At 40.7% G+C, this 15,981-nt stretch overlaps 1 protein-coding gene across 4 annotated transcripts in view; it reads left to right on the top strand.

Annotated features, from left to right (window-relative positions):
• Positions 1–398: 398 nt before the first annotated feature.
• Positions 399–15,981, top strand: part of BRIP1 (BRCA1 interacting DNA helicase 1) — a 180,926-nt gene continuing 165,343 nt past the window's right edge. For 2 of the 4 annotated variants that reach the window (XM_005583892.5, XM_074019090.1), the window contains exons 1-4: positions 399–646; positions 2,352–2,474; positions 4,628–4,739; positions 7,578–7,751. In XM_005583892.5, the coding sequence (XP_005583949.4) occupies positions 2,382–2,474; positions 4,628–4,739; positions 7,578–7,751 (379 nt within the window). In that variant the 5' untranslated portion in view covers positions 399–646; positions 2,352–2,381. Of the gene's footprint in view, positions 647–1,359; positions 2,012–2,351; positions 2,475–4,627; positions 4,740–7,577; positions 7,752–15,981 lie in introns of those variants that run through there. The other 2 variants (XM_015438383.4, XM_045375116.3) reach the window with 2 other exon arrangements.

Here is a 15,981-nt window from a genome sequence, read left to right as displayed (position 1 = left end):
CTGCAAAGCTGGGTAATTTAAACTGAGTGGCACTGATGAGTGTTAAAAGAACTTAGCAAAGCTTAAATATGTTTCCTTTCTGCTGGTCTACGGACCTGGAGAATGAGACTTCCAGTTTCTAAGGAATTTGCTGCATAGGCTCTATCGCCAGTTTCAAAAGTCAAACCGAGAAGACGCTCTCCTTCAAACAAACACTAAGGATTTGCTGGAGTAGCCCTAGCCTTCCTTTGCCGCCGCGTACCTGGAGCCTGTGTTTTTTGGTTTTTTTTTTCGGAGACTTCCATTGGATGCTGAAGTTCTCGCCGCCTCACCTCGCGCCGGGATTGGTTGATTCCTGGCCTTGGCGGGTGATTGGTCGAGCTCGCTGGGCTATTGGGCGCTGGGAGTCGAGGGGGCGGGAGGCGGGAATTCGTCTCGGGCTGTGTGGTTGAGGGGTCTGGTGAGTGCTGGGGTCGAGGAAAGGTACGGCGGCCGCAATCTTGCACTCCAGGCTGGGGAAGTAGCAGCCCCGCCAGGAAGAGGGAGTAGGAAGGGCGCGTGCCTTTTCTTCTCTTCCAGGGCTCGGCTTTATTTGCTCTCAGAAATCAGTTTCCTTTTCTTCAGTGAATCGGAGCTCAGAGCGTTGCTTCGGTTTCCCTCCAGACAGGCAAGTCGGAGGGAAGTCAACGGGAAGGGCTTGAGTACTTCTGCACCGCCTGCGGGCCCATCGGTGGTGACTGGATCATCAGGGCCTCGGGGATCTCTACTGGCTGGGGGAGGAGGGAGATACAGGGCAGAAAACCTGAGGAGGGAGCCAGCCTATCCTTACCTCCTTTGAGCGCAGGCCTGTTCTTAGCCCGGGGCGTTGCGTTGCTTCTTGGCGGGAGGCAGAGGAGTGTGTTTATCCTTTATGCAGTATTTGGGGGAGGCTACCCCATTTTGACACTATTGTTGCCACAGCCGGGGTACAGGGCGGGCTGATTTCTAGATTTTATCTGAGTAACTAGGCCAGCGTTGAGTTGTTGAGTCATATTAAGAGGTTAGATTCCACCACACCTCCTTCTCAGAGCTTTACAGATAGGATCGCAAAATGTTAGAGCTGGAAGATACCCTAGAATAATGAATGGTTCTTCACTTCTTTTGGAACACACAAGCGGTGGTGAATGTTATTATTGGCTTCATCATCTATTGAATTGCTATTTTAACTATCTCTTCGTCCCCAGATTGAATTTACAATTTTTTCCCACGACTGCAGATAATTCCTTATTTAATAACAATGCATGTAATTTCCCCCGCTATTTTGATTTCCTTGAGATATATTTAGGGGAAGAGAAATCTATGGGCTTTTTCTTCAGAAAAATGCAATCATGTACAGAAACTTATGCCTGCAATTTCAAGAGGTCATTGTCTCTGAATTACATCCGTGGATCCTAGGTTAAGAGAAGTGGTTTAGAAGAGGTGAGGATTAAAGTGATCACCTCATCTGTGTCAGATCCTGGGTTAGGTATATTCTGCCCTGGCTAATTTTCATAAAAACCCTGTCAGGTAAGTAGTATTACTTCAATTCCATATATGGAGAAAAAAGCTCTGAGAAGTGATTCACACAGTGGAATTCAAACTTAGGACTGCCTTACTCCAAAGCCCATCCTCTTTCTATAATACTCTACTGACCTTTAAATAAAATTTTTGAGTGCCTACTATGTGCCAAGGCATTCTCTTTCTTACAACAGCCTTTAAGTTAAATTAGGGGTTATCACAGGTAAGGATCTTAGACTAGAGAAGTAAAAAGATATGTCAAAGATGACATACGTGAGTCCCTGTCAAAACCTGGTATAGAACCTATGCTTCCTGACTTCTGGTCCACAGCTTTTTTCTTCTAACTGGAGGACTGCAGAAAGGGGTAACACAAAGGGGAAGAACAGGAGAAAGAGTGGTGCTGTGGAGTTGTAGAGAGAGAGACCTCAGGAACTTATTTGTTTCTGTAGGTTGATTGCATCTGATCTAACTGTTACAAGAGCTCATGTTTAATCTGGTATGTACTGTATCATATTTGCACATCATTTCACTTAATCATTACCACAATCCTATGGGGTACATGCAGTCACTGTGGCTTAGAGAAGGTAACTAACTTTCCCAAAGTCACACAACTAATACCTGGCAGAGCGAGGGATACAAATCCAGATTTGTTAGACTCTAAGACATGCTCTTGACCACTGTGATTTATAAGACTAGGAAATTCTTTTGTTTCCATTTGTTTTGTTTCTACTTTTATTAATTCCAGTTTTTATTTCCAGATTTCTCTCTCAGTTTTGGTTCTCTGGTTTTCTTTGAAAGGCGTGTCTCAACATTTGCCATTTTCATTTCTATTGCAGTTAGGAATCTGAAATAAACAGGAAAGCACTATGTCTTCGATGTGGTCTGAATATACAATCGGTGGGGTGAAGATTTACTTTCCTTATAAAGCTTACCCATCACAGCTTGCTATGATGAATTCTGTAAGTATTTTTCAGCAGTTAAGTTTTTATTAAGATATAGATACTTAGGACCCATAAAGTACATTGAGTATGTGACTGCATTCATATTCTCAGTAAATGAAGAATATTTTTCTTTTTTTTTTTTTTTTTTGAGACGGAGTTTCGCTGTTTTTGCCCAGGCTGGAGTGCAGTGGTGCGATCTCCGCTCACCGCAACCTCCGCTTCCCGGGTTCAAGCAATTCTCCTGCCTCAGCCTCCTGAGTAGCTGGGATTACAGGCATGTGCCACCATGCCTGGCTAATTTTGTATTTTTAGTAGAGACGGGGTTTCTCCATGTTGGTCAGGCTGGTCTTGAACTCCCGACCTCAGGTGATCTACCCGCCTCGGCCTCCCAAAGTGCTGGGATTACAGGCGTGAGCCACCACGCCCCGCCAATGGAGAATATTTTCTGGGTTCCATTGGAAGAACATGTAACCTCTAGGAAACCACTGATTGCTGCTAAACTGTATATATCCATGATTAAGGCAAAGAAGAACATGCTGAAAAATGTTCTCAGCTCATTTGGAATTTCTATACTTTTAGTGAAAAACTGCTTTCTACAGAGTATTTACTATCTTTTACACAGAATACTATTTTTCTCACCATTGTTTTGTTTGGATCATGTAGAAAATTAATATACAAATTTGAGTAAACCAGCTTTCCAGTTGTGTTAAATCTATTTTGCCATATGTACTTCATATCTGGTAGCAAGATTATTAGTATCCTGAATTTGTTCTTTTCCTTTCCTAGCCATGTTTTTATACTTTTATTACATATATATGTATCCATAAATAATATAGAATATTATTTTACATATTTTAAACTTTGTGCATTGATGTGATACTGTACCTTATCTTTCTGCAGAACTTGAGTTTTTTAACTTAGCATTAATTTTAATATATAGCCCTGTTGATTCTTAATCAATTTTAATTGCTGTATAAATTCCATTGGATGAATATACCAGAATTTATCTGTCCATTTTCTTATTGGTGGACATTTAGGTTGTTTACATTCTTTTGCAATTATAAGCAATGCTGCTGTGAACTTTCTTTTTTTTTTTTTTTTTTTTTGAGACAGGGTCTCACTCTCGCCCAGATTGGAGTGCAGTAGTGCCATCTTAGCTCACTGCAACCCCTGCCTCCCAGGCTCAAGCTATTCTCCTGCCTCAGCCTCCCGAGTAGCTGGGATTACAGGGATGCGCCACCACGCCCAGCTAATTTTTTTTTTTTTTTTTTTTTTTGAGACGGAGTCTTGCTCTGTCGCCCAAGCTGGAGTGCAGTGGCGCGATCCTGGCTCACTGCAAGCTCCGCCTCCCGGGTTCACGCCATTCTCCTGCCCCAGCCTCCCGAGTAGCTGGGACTACAGGTGCCCGCCACCTCGCCCAGGTCATTTTTTGTATTTTTAGTAGAGACAGAGTTTCACCGTGGTCTCGATCTCCTGACCTTGTGATTCGCCTGCCTCGGCCTCCCAAAGTGCTGGGATTACAGGCGTGAGCCACCGCGCCCGGCCTAATTTTTGTATTTTTAGTAGAGACAGGTTTTCACCATGTTGACCAGGCTGGTCTCGAACTCCTGACCTTAAATGATCCACCTGCCTTGGCCTCCCAAAGTGCTGGGATTACAAGCATGAGCCACCGTGCCTGGCTGCTGCTGTGAACTTTCTTACGCATTTCCTTGTGTTCATGTGGGAAAGGTTTTGGGTGTACACATAGAACTGAACTTGCTGGAGTTGGGCATCTTCACTTTATGAGAAATTGTTTATTTCTCTACCAAGTAGTTGCAACAATTTGTACTCTCACTAGCAGTATCCTTCATTGAGTTTTCATCAAAGATATTGATGGGTAGTAATGTATTCTGGTTTTACAGAAATCATTGGTGCTTGCATAATTCTGGCACAGATTGCTCTTTTCATTTCTTCTCTTGTGCTTGATATTTTCGTAAGTCCAAGATAATCTTAGGGAAAGGTGTAAAGGAATACAGTTTGGATTTAACTGAATACGAGTTCCTTCTGCTATCGTTGTGTTCCCTGGAGTGCAATCTCACTTCTTCTTGCTATTCTTTATACTTCAGATGGAGAGAGACCTTTATAAAGTTAAAATGTTTATTAATCTTTTTCATTGGTTCCTGTGTTCATAGATTCTCAGAGGATTAAACAGTAAGCAACATTGTTTGTTGGAGAGTCCCACAGGAAGTGGAAAAAGCTTAGCCTTACTTTGTTCTGCTTTAGCATGGCAACAATCTCTTAGTGGTAAGTAGTTGCTTGATATCTTCAAGTTTCTCACTGGGACCTGAAAAAATATAATACAGTATTGTTTATCCAGACTGGTTCAGCCATGCTGTCGCTAACTTAAATACTCATTTAATGATGTTTCTTTAAAATAAGTTATATATCTTCCAAAAGAGTTTCAATATGTTTAATTAATGCTAAAATAGTATTGAACATAATTTCTTTTGATGAGTTGAAAAGTACATAAAGACTTTTGGCAGCCTGAGCAACATAGTGAGACCCCATCTCTACAAAAAATGACAATCAATTTTTGGTAGACTGAGGTGGTAGGATCACTTGAGCCCAGGAGGTCGAGGTTGCAGAGAGCTGTGATTGTGCACTTCAGCCTGGGTGACAGAATAAGACCCTGTCTCAAAAAACAAACAAAGTTTTGGATGCTTAGAGTTATCATTATGAAAATAATTAGATGATAATTTGTATGTAAAAGATGCAAGAGATGGGCTGTCATGATGCTATAACACATACTAATTGCTTTTTTTTAGGGGGGAAATCCTTTAATATATTTACTTATCTGTTCCTTTCTCATAACATTAGCACATGGGATATATAAAAAATAATGCATTCTAGTTGATTTTTCTACTTGTTTAAATGCCAGATAAACAGAACTTTAGTATAATATTGTTTGTATGAATCTATATTACTTCCCACTACTTTTCCTTTTTTTTTTTTTTTTTTTTGAGTGGAGTCACCCAGGATGGAGCATAGTGATGTGATCATAGCTCACTGTAAACTCAAACTCCTGGGCTCAAATGATTCTCCTACTTCAGCCTCTTAAGTAGTTGGGATTACAAGCATGAGCCACCAGGCCAAGCTATTTTTACTTTGTTTGCTAACAAATGCCTATTAATATTTACTTTTATGAAAGACTATATAAACTACATAGTGAATCAGAAATATAATATTGGATACATTTTAGTTACATTAGATGGCTTTAACCTAAAGTATTAGGAGAATTTGAGGTTAAACATGGTATGTGTATATATGTATGTATGTGTATATAGGTGTATATATATACATTTTTAAATGAAATGTTTGTTACTAATAAAAATATATTAAGGCCGGGCACAGTGGCTCACCCCTGTAATCCCAGCACTTTGGGAGGCCAAGGCGGGTGGATCACCTGAGGTTTGGCGTTTGAGACCAGCCTGACCAACGTGGAGAAACCCCGTCTCTACTAAAAATACAAAATTAGCTGTGCGAGGTGGTGTGTGCCTGTAATCCCAGCTACTCGAGAGGCTGAGGCAGGAGAATTGCTTGAACCCAGGAGGTGGAGGTCGCAGTGAGCCAAGATTGCGCCGTTGCACTTCAGCCTGGGCAACAGGAGCGAAACTGTTTCAAAAAAAAAAAGTAAATATTTCATAAGCTTTTTGTTGTTCATTTTGATTCTTACTGATGCTAATTTTGGAAAAAATGAGTTTATCAGTACTAACATCAGGTCTTAATGGCAGATGTCTGGAAAATAGAATTAGAAATATTTATGTGGTACAAATGGGAAAACAATGTCAATACTAATTATTTTAAAAAATAAATTATTTAGCTTTTTTGGGGGTATATGAATTGTACATTTGGATACAAGGTAGGCACACAATGTAAACTTACTACAATTTGGTATTATATTTAGGCACTAAAGTTACCTATTTTATTGATTTGAATATTGACCTTAAAATGTATTTTGATGCAAGTATCAGAATTAATACATCAAAAAACATGTTTCTGGCTGGACGCAGTGGCTAACGCCTGTAATCCCAGCACTTTGGGAGGCCGAGGTGGGCGGATCACAAGGTCAGGAGATTGAGACCATTCGGGCTAACAGGTGAAACCCCGTCTGTACTAAAAATACAAAAATTAGCCGGGCGTGGCGGTGTGTTCCTGTAGTCCCAGCTGCTGGGGAGGCTGAGGCAGGAGAATGGCGTGAACCCGGGAGGTGGAGCTTGCAGTGAGCCCAGATTGCACCACTGCATTCCAGCCTGGGTGACAGAGCGAGACTCCATCTCAAAAAAAAAAAAAAAAAAAAATTTTGTATTTGAAATAGAAGTATAATGTGGGGAATGATTTAATCCTTATGTGTTAGATTATTATTTCATATATTGAACTTTCAAATTCTTCATTTAGGGAAAATTAAGAATATACTTTAGGTCCTTGTTTCAATCCATTCTTGAATTTTAGATGAATCTTAATGAATACTTGAGTAGTTGTACTTTTATTACATTATTAATCTTAGATTATTAGATTTGTACAGGTTACATAAATTGGTGATAATTTCCCTATAAATGTTTTTGTTTTTCTTTTTGAAGCAGAGTCTCGCTCTGTTGCCTATGCCGGAGTGCAGTGGCGCAATCTCAGCTCATTGCTACCTCTGCCTCCTGGGTTCAAGCGATTCTCCTGCCTCAGCCTCCTGAGAGGCTGGTATTACAGGCGTGCACCACGGTGCCTGGCTAATTTTTGTATTTTTAGTAGAGACAGGGTTTTACCATACTGACCAGACTTGTCTTGAACTCCTGACCTCAACTGATGTGCCTGCCTCAGCCTCCCAAAGTGCTAGCATAACAGGCATGAGCCAGTGTGTCCAACCAAACGTTTTTGGCATATTTCTCTCTTGTCCTAATTTGATGCTGCAGATAAAGTGACCAGCTTGTCCAGGTTTGCCACGTACCTTCCTGGTGTCAGCCCTAAAAATCTTGTATCTTAGAAAATCTCCCAATCCTGGGTGAACTGGGCTGGTTAGTTACCCTAGCTGCAGATAATGATTAATGTTTATTTAATTAGATATATTATAAATAGAGGTTCTTTCATTTTTAGAGAAGCCAGCAGATGAGGGCATAAGTGGGAAAACTGAAGTACCATTGTCATGTTGTTGTACATGCCATTCAAAGGATTTTACAAACAATGACATGAATCAAGGAACTTCACGTCATTTCAACTATCCAAGCACACCACCTTCTGAAAGAAAAAGCACTTCATTAACTTGTCAAGGTAATTTATATTTTGTCTGGGTCAGTTGATATCTGTAATAAGATTCTTCATTATTACTGTTATAAGCCCTAATTTATATAAGTTTGGTTAGCATAACTGATTATATATCTCTAGTTTCTCTGGAATTATTTTAAAATAACACAGAGTGGTCAAAAATCCTTAGATGTTTTTAAATTCTTGGTTTGACTTTTAATTTATTGAGACATTTTGTTGGCCTAAATAATTTTTTAATGAAGGCAATGCAAAATAAATGATTTTCCAAAATTGATGTTATTTGTAGACAGTATTGTTTTTTTTTTTTTTTTTTTTGAGACGGAGTCTCGCTCTGTCGCCCAGGCTGGAGTGCAGTGGCACAATCTCAGCTCACTGCAAGCTCCGCTCCGCCTCCCGGGTTCACGCCATTCTCGTGCCTCACCTTCCCAAGTAGCTGGGACTACAGGCGCACGCCACCACGCCCGGCTAATTTTTTTTGTAATTTTAGTAGAGACGGGGTTTCACCATGTTAGCCAGGATGGTCTCGAACTCCTGACCTCGTGATCCACCCGCCTCGGCCTCCTAAAGTGCTGGGATTACAGACGTGAGCCACCGCGCCCGGCCGTAGCCAGTATTGTTAATTGTATGTTAGAATTCTATAAAACAATGTTTGTATCCTAAGACAAAATCTAATTAGCCTCATTGATCCATTCTTGACAAGTTTGCCTGGCATTCTGAGACCAATATCCTACATGAGAATCAGGTATGTTTATGTGTGACCTTTAAATAATTTTTACTAATTTTAGAGAAATATATTAAGAGTAACATAAAATTATTAATAATACATTTAAAAAATATTTCTCCTGCTTTTGACTATATAGAAAGGATAGACTATTATTTACCTAAGAAACCTAGGGAACATCCTGGAAACTTTGCCCTTTCTTATTTCTTCATACACATCTCTGTATCCATTGGTACCTCCATAGTCCAAACTACCATTTCTTGTTTACAGCATCCAATAACCCTTTTTTTCTGCTTTTACTCATGCTATTTCTTTACTAGTCACTGGCAGGGAGACACAGGTTGCCATGATTGACTTAAGTCAAAACAAACAGTATCCATTTCCTAAAATCAAGGATGGAGTCACCTTCCTCTAAAGCACATAACCATACAAAGGATGGTAGATAATTAAACTTCCGGTGGGAAGGAGGAAAGAGGAGTGGAATACTTGTTAAATAGGTGACCAATAGTGTTGTCTGCATTGTTTTGATTTTGGCCTTTTGGATTTCTTTCCTTTCCTTCAAAGATTTATGCTTTCTCTTTCCTCAGAGCCTTTGCTTCTATTACTGTCTTTTCTGAGCAAAGTTCCAACTTCAACTTATCCTTTTCTTCCTCAGTTTACATGTGACTTTCTTGGGGTATCCATCACTGATTTTTCTGTCAGAGTAGATTTGATTTCCCTATTATAGTCTGTCTTCTCATTGTGTACCTTTCCTTTATAGCACTTGTTACAGTTTGTATTATATGTGTCTATCTAAATCTTTTATTAATCTCTGCTTCCTTGGCAGACTGTATACTTCATGAGGTTTGGAATATTGTCAATTTGCTTACCATTGTATCCCTAGAACTCTAGCAGGGTGCCTGGCATATGGTAGGTGCTAGATAAATATTTGTTGTTAGGAATGACTGGGATTAATTTTCAGCTAATTATAGGAATTCTCGTGTATAATATTTATATACAACATTTTAAAAACAACTTTATTGAGGTTTACTTGACATAACAAATTGCATATATTTAAATGGTACACTTTTTTTTTTTTTTTGAGACAGAATCTTGCTGTGTTGCCCAGGCTGGAGCGCAGTGGTGTGACCTCGGCTCACTGCAACCTTCACTTCCTGGGTTCGAGCAATTCTGTCTCAGCCTCTCAAGTAATTGGGATTACAGGCGCCTGCCACCACACCCAGCTAATTTTTTGTATTTTTAGTAGGGACAGGGTTTTATCATGTTGGCCAGGCTGGTCTCGAACTCCTGACCTCAAGTGACCCACCTGCCTCGGCCTCCCAAAGTGCTGGGATTATAGGTGTGAGCCACCAGGCCCAGCCTAAATGGTACACTTTGATACATTTTGACATATGTACCTCCATGAAGCTTTCACCAGAATCAAGATAGTGAACATACGCACCAACCCTGTATTCACTTTCTCCAAAGTTTTTTAAACATGCTCACTTTCCCCAAAAGTTTTCTCAGGACCTTTGTTATCCCTCCTTCCCACCCCTCTGTGACTAACCTCCCTATCCAACCACCTATCTGCTTTTTGTTACTATAGATTAGTTTGCATTTTCTATAGTTTATATAAATGGATTCACACAGGGTGTATACTTATTTTGTCTGGCTTCTTTCACTTAATGACAATTATTTTGAGATTCCTCCATGTTGTTGCATATATTAATATATTAATTGTTTTTTTTGTTTCTGATTAAGAGTGCATGGATATACCACAAATTGGTTATCTAATTAGCTGTTTACATACATTTGGGTGATTGCTAGTTCTGGGCTATTACAAAGACAGATACTATGAACATTTGTGTCTACATCTTTGTATGGATGTATGTTTTCATTTCTCTTGGCTGAATACTAGGAGCAGAATGACCAGATTGCTTCATAGGTGTGTATGTTTAACCTTTTTTTTTTTTTTTTTTTTTGAGATGGGGTCACTCTTGCCCAGGCTGGAGAGCAGTGGCGCGCGATCTCAGCTCACTGCAACTTCTGCCTCTCGGGTTCAAGTGATTCTCCTGCCTCAGCCTCCCGAGTAGCTGGGATTACAGGAATGTGCCACCACACCTGTCTAATTTTTGTATTTTTAGTAGAGATAGGGTTTCACCATGTTGGTCAGGCTGATCTCAAACTCCTGACCTCAAGTGATCCACCCATCTGGGCCTCACAAAGTGTTGGGATTACAGGCATGAGCCACCATGCCTGGCCAACTTTTTAAGAAATTTCTAAACTGTTTCATGAAGTGGTCATACCATTTTATATTCCCATCAGCAGTTATGAGAGTTCCAATTTCTTCACATCCTTGTGTACACTTGGTATGGTCAGTCCTTTTAATATTAGCCATTCTTTTTTTTTTTTTTTTTTTGGAGATAGAGTTTCACTGTTGCCCAGGCTGGGTACAGTACTGTGATCTTGGCTCATATGGCTCATTGCAACCCCAGCCTCCCAGGGTCAAGTGATCCTCACACTTCACACTCCCGAGTAGCTGGGACTACGGGCATGCAATCACCACGCCTGGCTAATTTTGGTAGTTTTTGTTGGTTTTACCATGTTCCCCAGGCTTGTCTTGAACTCCTGTGCTCAAGTGATCCGCCTTCTTCAGCCGCCCAAAGCACTGGGATTATAAGCATGAGCCATCACACCTGGCCTTAATATTAGCTACTCTATTAGGCATGGAGTGGTATCTTATTGTGGTTTTAATTTTTATTTCACATATTTTCATGTTCTTATTAGCTATCTGTGTATCTTGTTTGATGATATGTCTGTTCAAATAATTGCCTATTTTTTATTAGGTTTTTTTTTTTTTTTTTTGAGACGGAGTCTCGCTCTGTCGCCTAGGCTGGAGTGCGGTGGTGCGATCTCGGCTCACTGCAAGCTCCGCCTCCTGGGTTCACGCCGTTCTCCTGCCTCAGCCTCCCGATTAGCTGGGACTACAGGCGCCCACCACCACGCCCAGCTACTTTTTTGTATTTTTAAATAAAGACAGGGTTTCACTGTGTTAGCCAGGATGGTCTCGATCTCCTGACCTCGTGATCCGCCCACCTCGGCCTCCCAGAGTGCTGGGATTACAGGCGTGAGCCACCCGGCCCGGCCATAGTTTTCTTATTTAAACTTCTTTAAACATTTTGAATACAAGCCTTTGATCAGATAAAATTTTAGGTTTTACATTTAGGTCTAAGATCCATTTTGAGTTAATGTGTGTATATGGTGCAAGATATGGATTCAAATTCATTTTTTTGCATGTGGATATCCAGTTGTTCAGCATCATATGTTGAAAAGGCTATCCTTTATCCACCACATTGCCTTTGCGTCTTCATCAAAAATGAGTTATCCATATGTACACAACTTGATTTTGACATTACTGTGAGTCAGTGTTATTTAGAATAGTCTAAATGGGAAAAATCAAGGTTGTATTCTGGTACTCTCTTTATATTTGTAAGTAAATCCTTTAATCTGTAACCTAAATATAGAAAAATGCAAATCCTAAGCATATAGCTTGATGGATTTTCACTGTCATAACTACTACATAGATTTAAAAAAAAAGGCATTATCAACACCCCAGAGGCCCTTTTCATCTTTTTTCAGTCACTGTCTCTTCTTTCCATAGGTAATTCTTGTCCTCCTGTGACCATTGATGAGTTTTGCCCTTTTATAGAAATAGAGTGAAACTCCATGTCAAAAAAAAAAGAAGTAGAATTATATATGTACTCTTGTGTCTGTCTTTTGCTTAATATTTTATTTGTGTAAGATTCATTCATGCTGTTGCATATAATAGTACTTCTTGTTTTTGTGTATTATTTCCTTGTATGAATATACCACAGTTTATTAATCTGTTCTACAGTTGTTAGGCATTGGGTTGTTTTCAGTATTGTTTAATAGTGCTGTTATGAACATTCTTGTTCAGAGGGGTGCAAATAGGTAAGTATTGTCTATAGACACATTCCTGGTCATAGTATATACATATGTTTACGTATGTATACATAGTATATACATATCTATAGTAGATACTGACAACATTTTCTAAAGCGGTTGAACCAATTTATGTGTCCCTGGTCAGATCCCTCCAACCTCTGCAGCAGTATATGAAAGTTATTCACCATTTTTGTTAGTATTTGATATTTATAGTTTAAAAAAAAATGTTAGTCATTCTTGTGTATGTGTGGTATTTTCATTGGGTTTTAGTTAGTATTTCTCTGGTGACTTCATATGTTTATTGGTCGTTTGGATACCCTCTTTAGTGAATTGCCTAATCAAGTTGTTTGCAATTTTTCTTTTCTTTTTTATTTGAGGTGGAGTCTCACACTGTCGCTCAGGCTGGAGTGCGGTAGTGCGATCTCAGCTCACTGCACCCACCACCTTCCAGGCTGAGGCAATTCTCCTGCCTCAGCCTCCTGAGTAGCTGGGATTACAGGCACCTGCCACCATGCCCAGCTAATTTTTGTATTTTTAGTAGAAATGGGGTTTCACCATGTTGGCCAGGCTGATCTCAAACTCCTGACCTCAAATGATCATTCGCCTCAGCCTCCCAAAGTGCTTGGATTACAGGCGTGAGCCACCGTGCCCAGCCTCCATTTTTCTATTGGGCATTTCTTAGGTTTCTTGAAGATTTTAAAAAACATAACCGGGAGATATCTTCTTTCTTTTTAACTTTGTATCTTAAAGATTTTACCCCTTTGATGAACTTCCTCCAAACTCCCTTGCTATAAAGACCAGGAAGATAAGCCTTTTTGTGTGTGATGATAATATGATTTTTATTTTTATGAATTGGGGTTACCCTTATTTGGCACATGGCAGTTCAGTTTTCTAAAACTAAATGATCATTTTGGGTGGACGTTCCCTACCCTCTTGATGGGCCCATGTCAGTTTGCCCCTTATTTATTTGGGACAGGGTTTCTCCACGGTGGCACTACTAACATTTTGAGTGGGATAACTCTTTGTTGTAGGAGCTCTCCTTTGTGAGATGTGTAGCAATACCCCTGGCCTTTATGCACTGGATGCCAGTAGTGTTTCCACCTCCGCTCTTTTTGTGACAACCAAAAATGTCTCTAGACATTGCCCGGTGTGCTTAGGATGAGAAGTGGTGGTGTTAAAATTGGCCCGGTTAAGAATCACTGATCTAGGTTTATTTTGTGGTTATTTTACTGGTTGCCTGGACATGTGGAGCTCAAAATTACCTGTCTTATCTAAAATATATGTGGAAATGCAAAGGATTAAATATAGCCAGGACAGTTTTGAAAAAGCAGGTGAAGGCGAGAGATTTGATCCGCCAAATATACTGATTTATTGTATGTAAATATAGAGTAATTAAGACAGACTGAGGTTAGCACAGTGATAGATCCATATAAAAATATAGAGAACCCTAATTCAGTCCCACATGTATCCAGAAACTTGATATTTTTATAGAAGTGCCTCTATAGCTTGTAGGGGAAAGGAAGAACTTGGGTGGTGCTGGGCCCATTAGATGTCCATATGGAAAAAATTGAAATTGGAGCCCTACTTTATACCATATACAAAAATCCATTCTAGGTACATTAAAGACCTACTTCTGAAAGGCAAAACTATGAGGATTTTTAGAGTATAGTGGTTTTCAAACTGTGTTTCTAAGAACCTTATAAAGAAAGAAACATGACTCGTAAGGGAAGGGGGAAAGTGGATCAGGGAAGTTCTAGGTCTTTCATCCCTATTTTGGAAATTTTAAGCAACATTTCTTTTTTTTTTTCTTTTTTGAGATGGAGTCTCTTTCTGTTACCTAGGCTGGAGTGCAGTGGCACTATCTTGGCTCACTGCAGCCTCTGCCTCCCAGATTCAAGTGATTCTCCTGCCTCAGCCTCCCAAGTAGCTGGGATTACAGGCGTGCGCCACCATGCCCAGCTAATTTTTGTATTTTTTTTTTTTTTTTTGAGACGGAGTCTCGCTCTGTCGCCCAGGCTGGAGTGCAGTGGCGCGACACTGCAAGCTCACTGCAAGCTCCACCTCCCGGGTTCACGCCATTCTCCCGCCTCAGCCTCCGAGTAGCTGGGACTACAGGCGCCCGCCACCACGCCCGGCTAGTTTTTTGTATTTTTAGTAGAGACGGGGTTTCACCATGTTAGCCAGGATGGTCTCGATCTCCTGACCTCGTGATCCACCCGCCTCGGCCTCCCAAAGTGCTGGGATTACAGGCTTGAGCCACCGCGCCCGGCTAATTTTTGTATTTTTAATAGAGACGGGCTTTCGTCACATTGGCCAGGCTGGTCTCAAACTCCTGGCCTCAGGTGATCCACCTGCCTCGGCCTCCCAAAGTGCTGGGATTACAGGTGTGAGCCACTGCGCCCAGCTGCAACATTTCTTTAAAAAGAAAATAGTCCTACACTTTAGAAAAAGCTTGAAAATCAGTGCTGTGTGGCATAGGTTCATTTTCTTTTTTTTTTTTTTTTTTGGAGACAGAGTCTTGTTCTGTCACCCAGGCTGGGGTGCCGTGGCGCGATCTCAGCTCATTGCAACCTCTGCCTCCCAGGTTCGAGGGATTCTCATGCCTCAACTTCCTGAGGAGCTGGGATTATAGGCCTGCACCACCTTGCACAGCTAATTTTCGTATTTTTAATAGAGATGAGATTTCGCCACGTTGCCCAGGCAGGTCACTCCTGGGCTCAAGTGATCCTCTTGCCTTGACCTTCCAAAGTGCTGGAATTAAAGGCGTGAGCCAGTGGGGCCAGCCTTAAACTTGTTTTTTGAAAACAGTATTGGACCTGCTCATGTAGGTCTTTCTCTGCTGTAAATCCTTTAGGGCCAAGGATTCTCTCTTTCATTGTTTTTTCCATGGTGTCTGGCCGTGGGATAGACTCAATGTAATAAATGATTGTTGGCTGGGTGCGGTGGCTCATGCCTGTAATCCCAACACTTTGGGAGGCTGAGGTGGGTGGATCACCTGAGGTCAGGAGTTCGAGACTAGCCTGACCAACATGGAGAAACCCCGTCTCTACTAAAAATACAAAATTAGCTGGGTGTGGTGGCACATGCCTATAATCCCCGCTACTCAGGAGGCTGAGGCAGGAGAATTGCTTGAATCCGGGAGGTGGAGATTGTGGTGAGCTGAGATCACACCATTGCACTTCATCCTGGGCAACAAGAGGGAAACTCCATCTCAAAAAAAAAAAAAAAAAAAGATTGCTAAATTAATTCAAGCCATGGGAGTGGAGAGAATGTTTAGAGAGAAGCAAAGAGGAAGGAAGTTACCTTTAAGAATATTTATATTTAGGAAAAGGGAGAAACTAATGTATGAGAATAGTTAAGAACAGTGTTACAGACATTAAGGAAGAAGAAAATGTGTTTGCTATGTTCCAAGAAGACAGTGTTTGGCTGTATGCCTAACAGGTTACATATATGGATGTTGGAGTCACACAGCAGGATTCAGTCACATCCAAGCTCTACCATTTAATAACCATATGATACTGGGCAAGCTACTGGACTTTTAAAAACCTAGTGTTCACATTTGTAAGATTG

This window comes from Macaca fascicularis, chromosome 16 (genome assembly GCF_037993035.2).
Source record: "Macaca fascicularis isolate 582-1 chromosome 16, T2T-MFA8v1.1".
NCBI lineage: Eukaryota > Metazoa > Chordata > Mammalia > Primates > Cercopithecidae > Macaca > Macaca fascicularis.
Note: the sequence above shows the minus strand (reverse complement) of the source record. Positions and strands in the feature narration are given on the sequence as shown.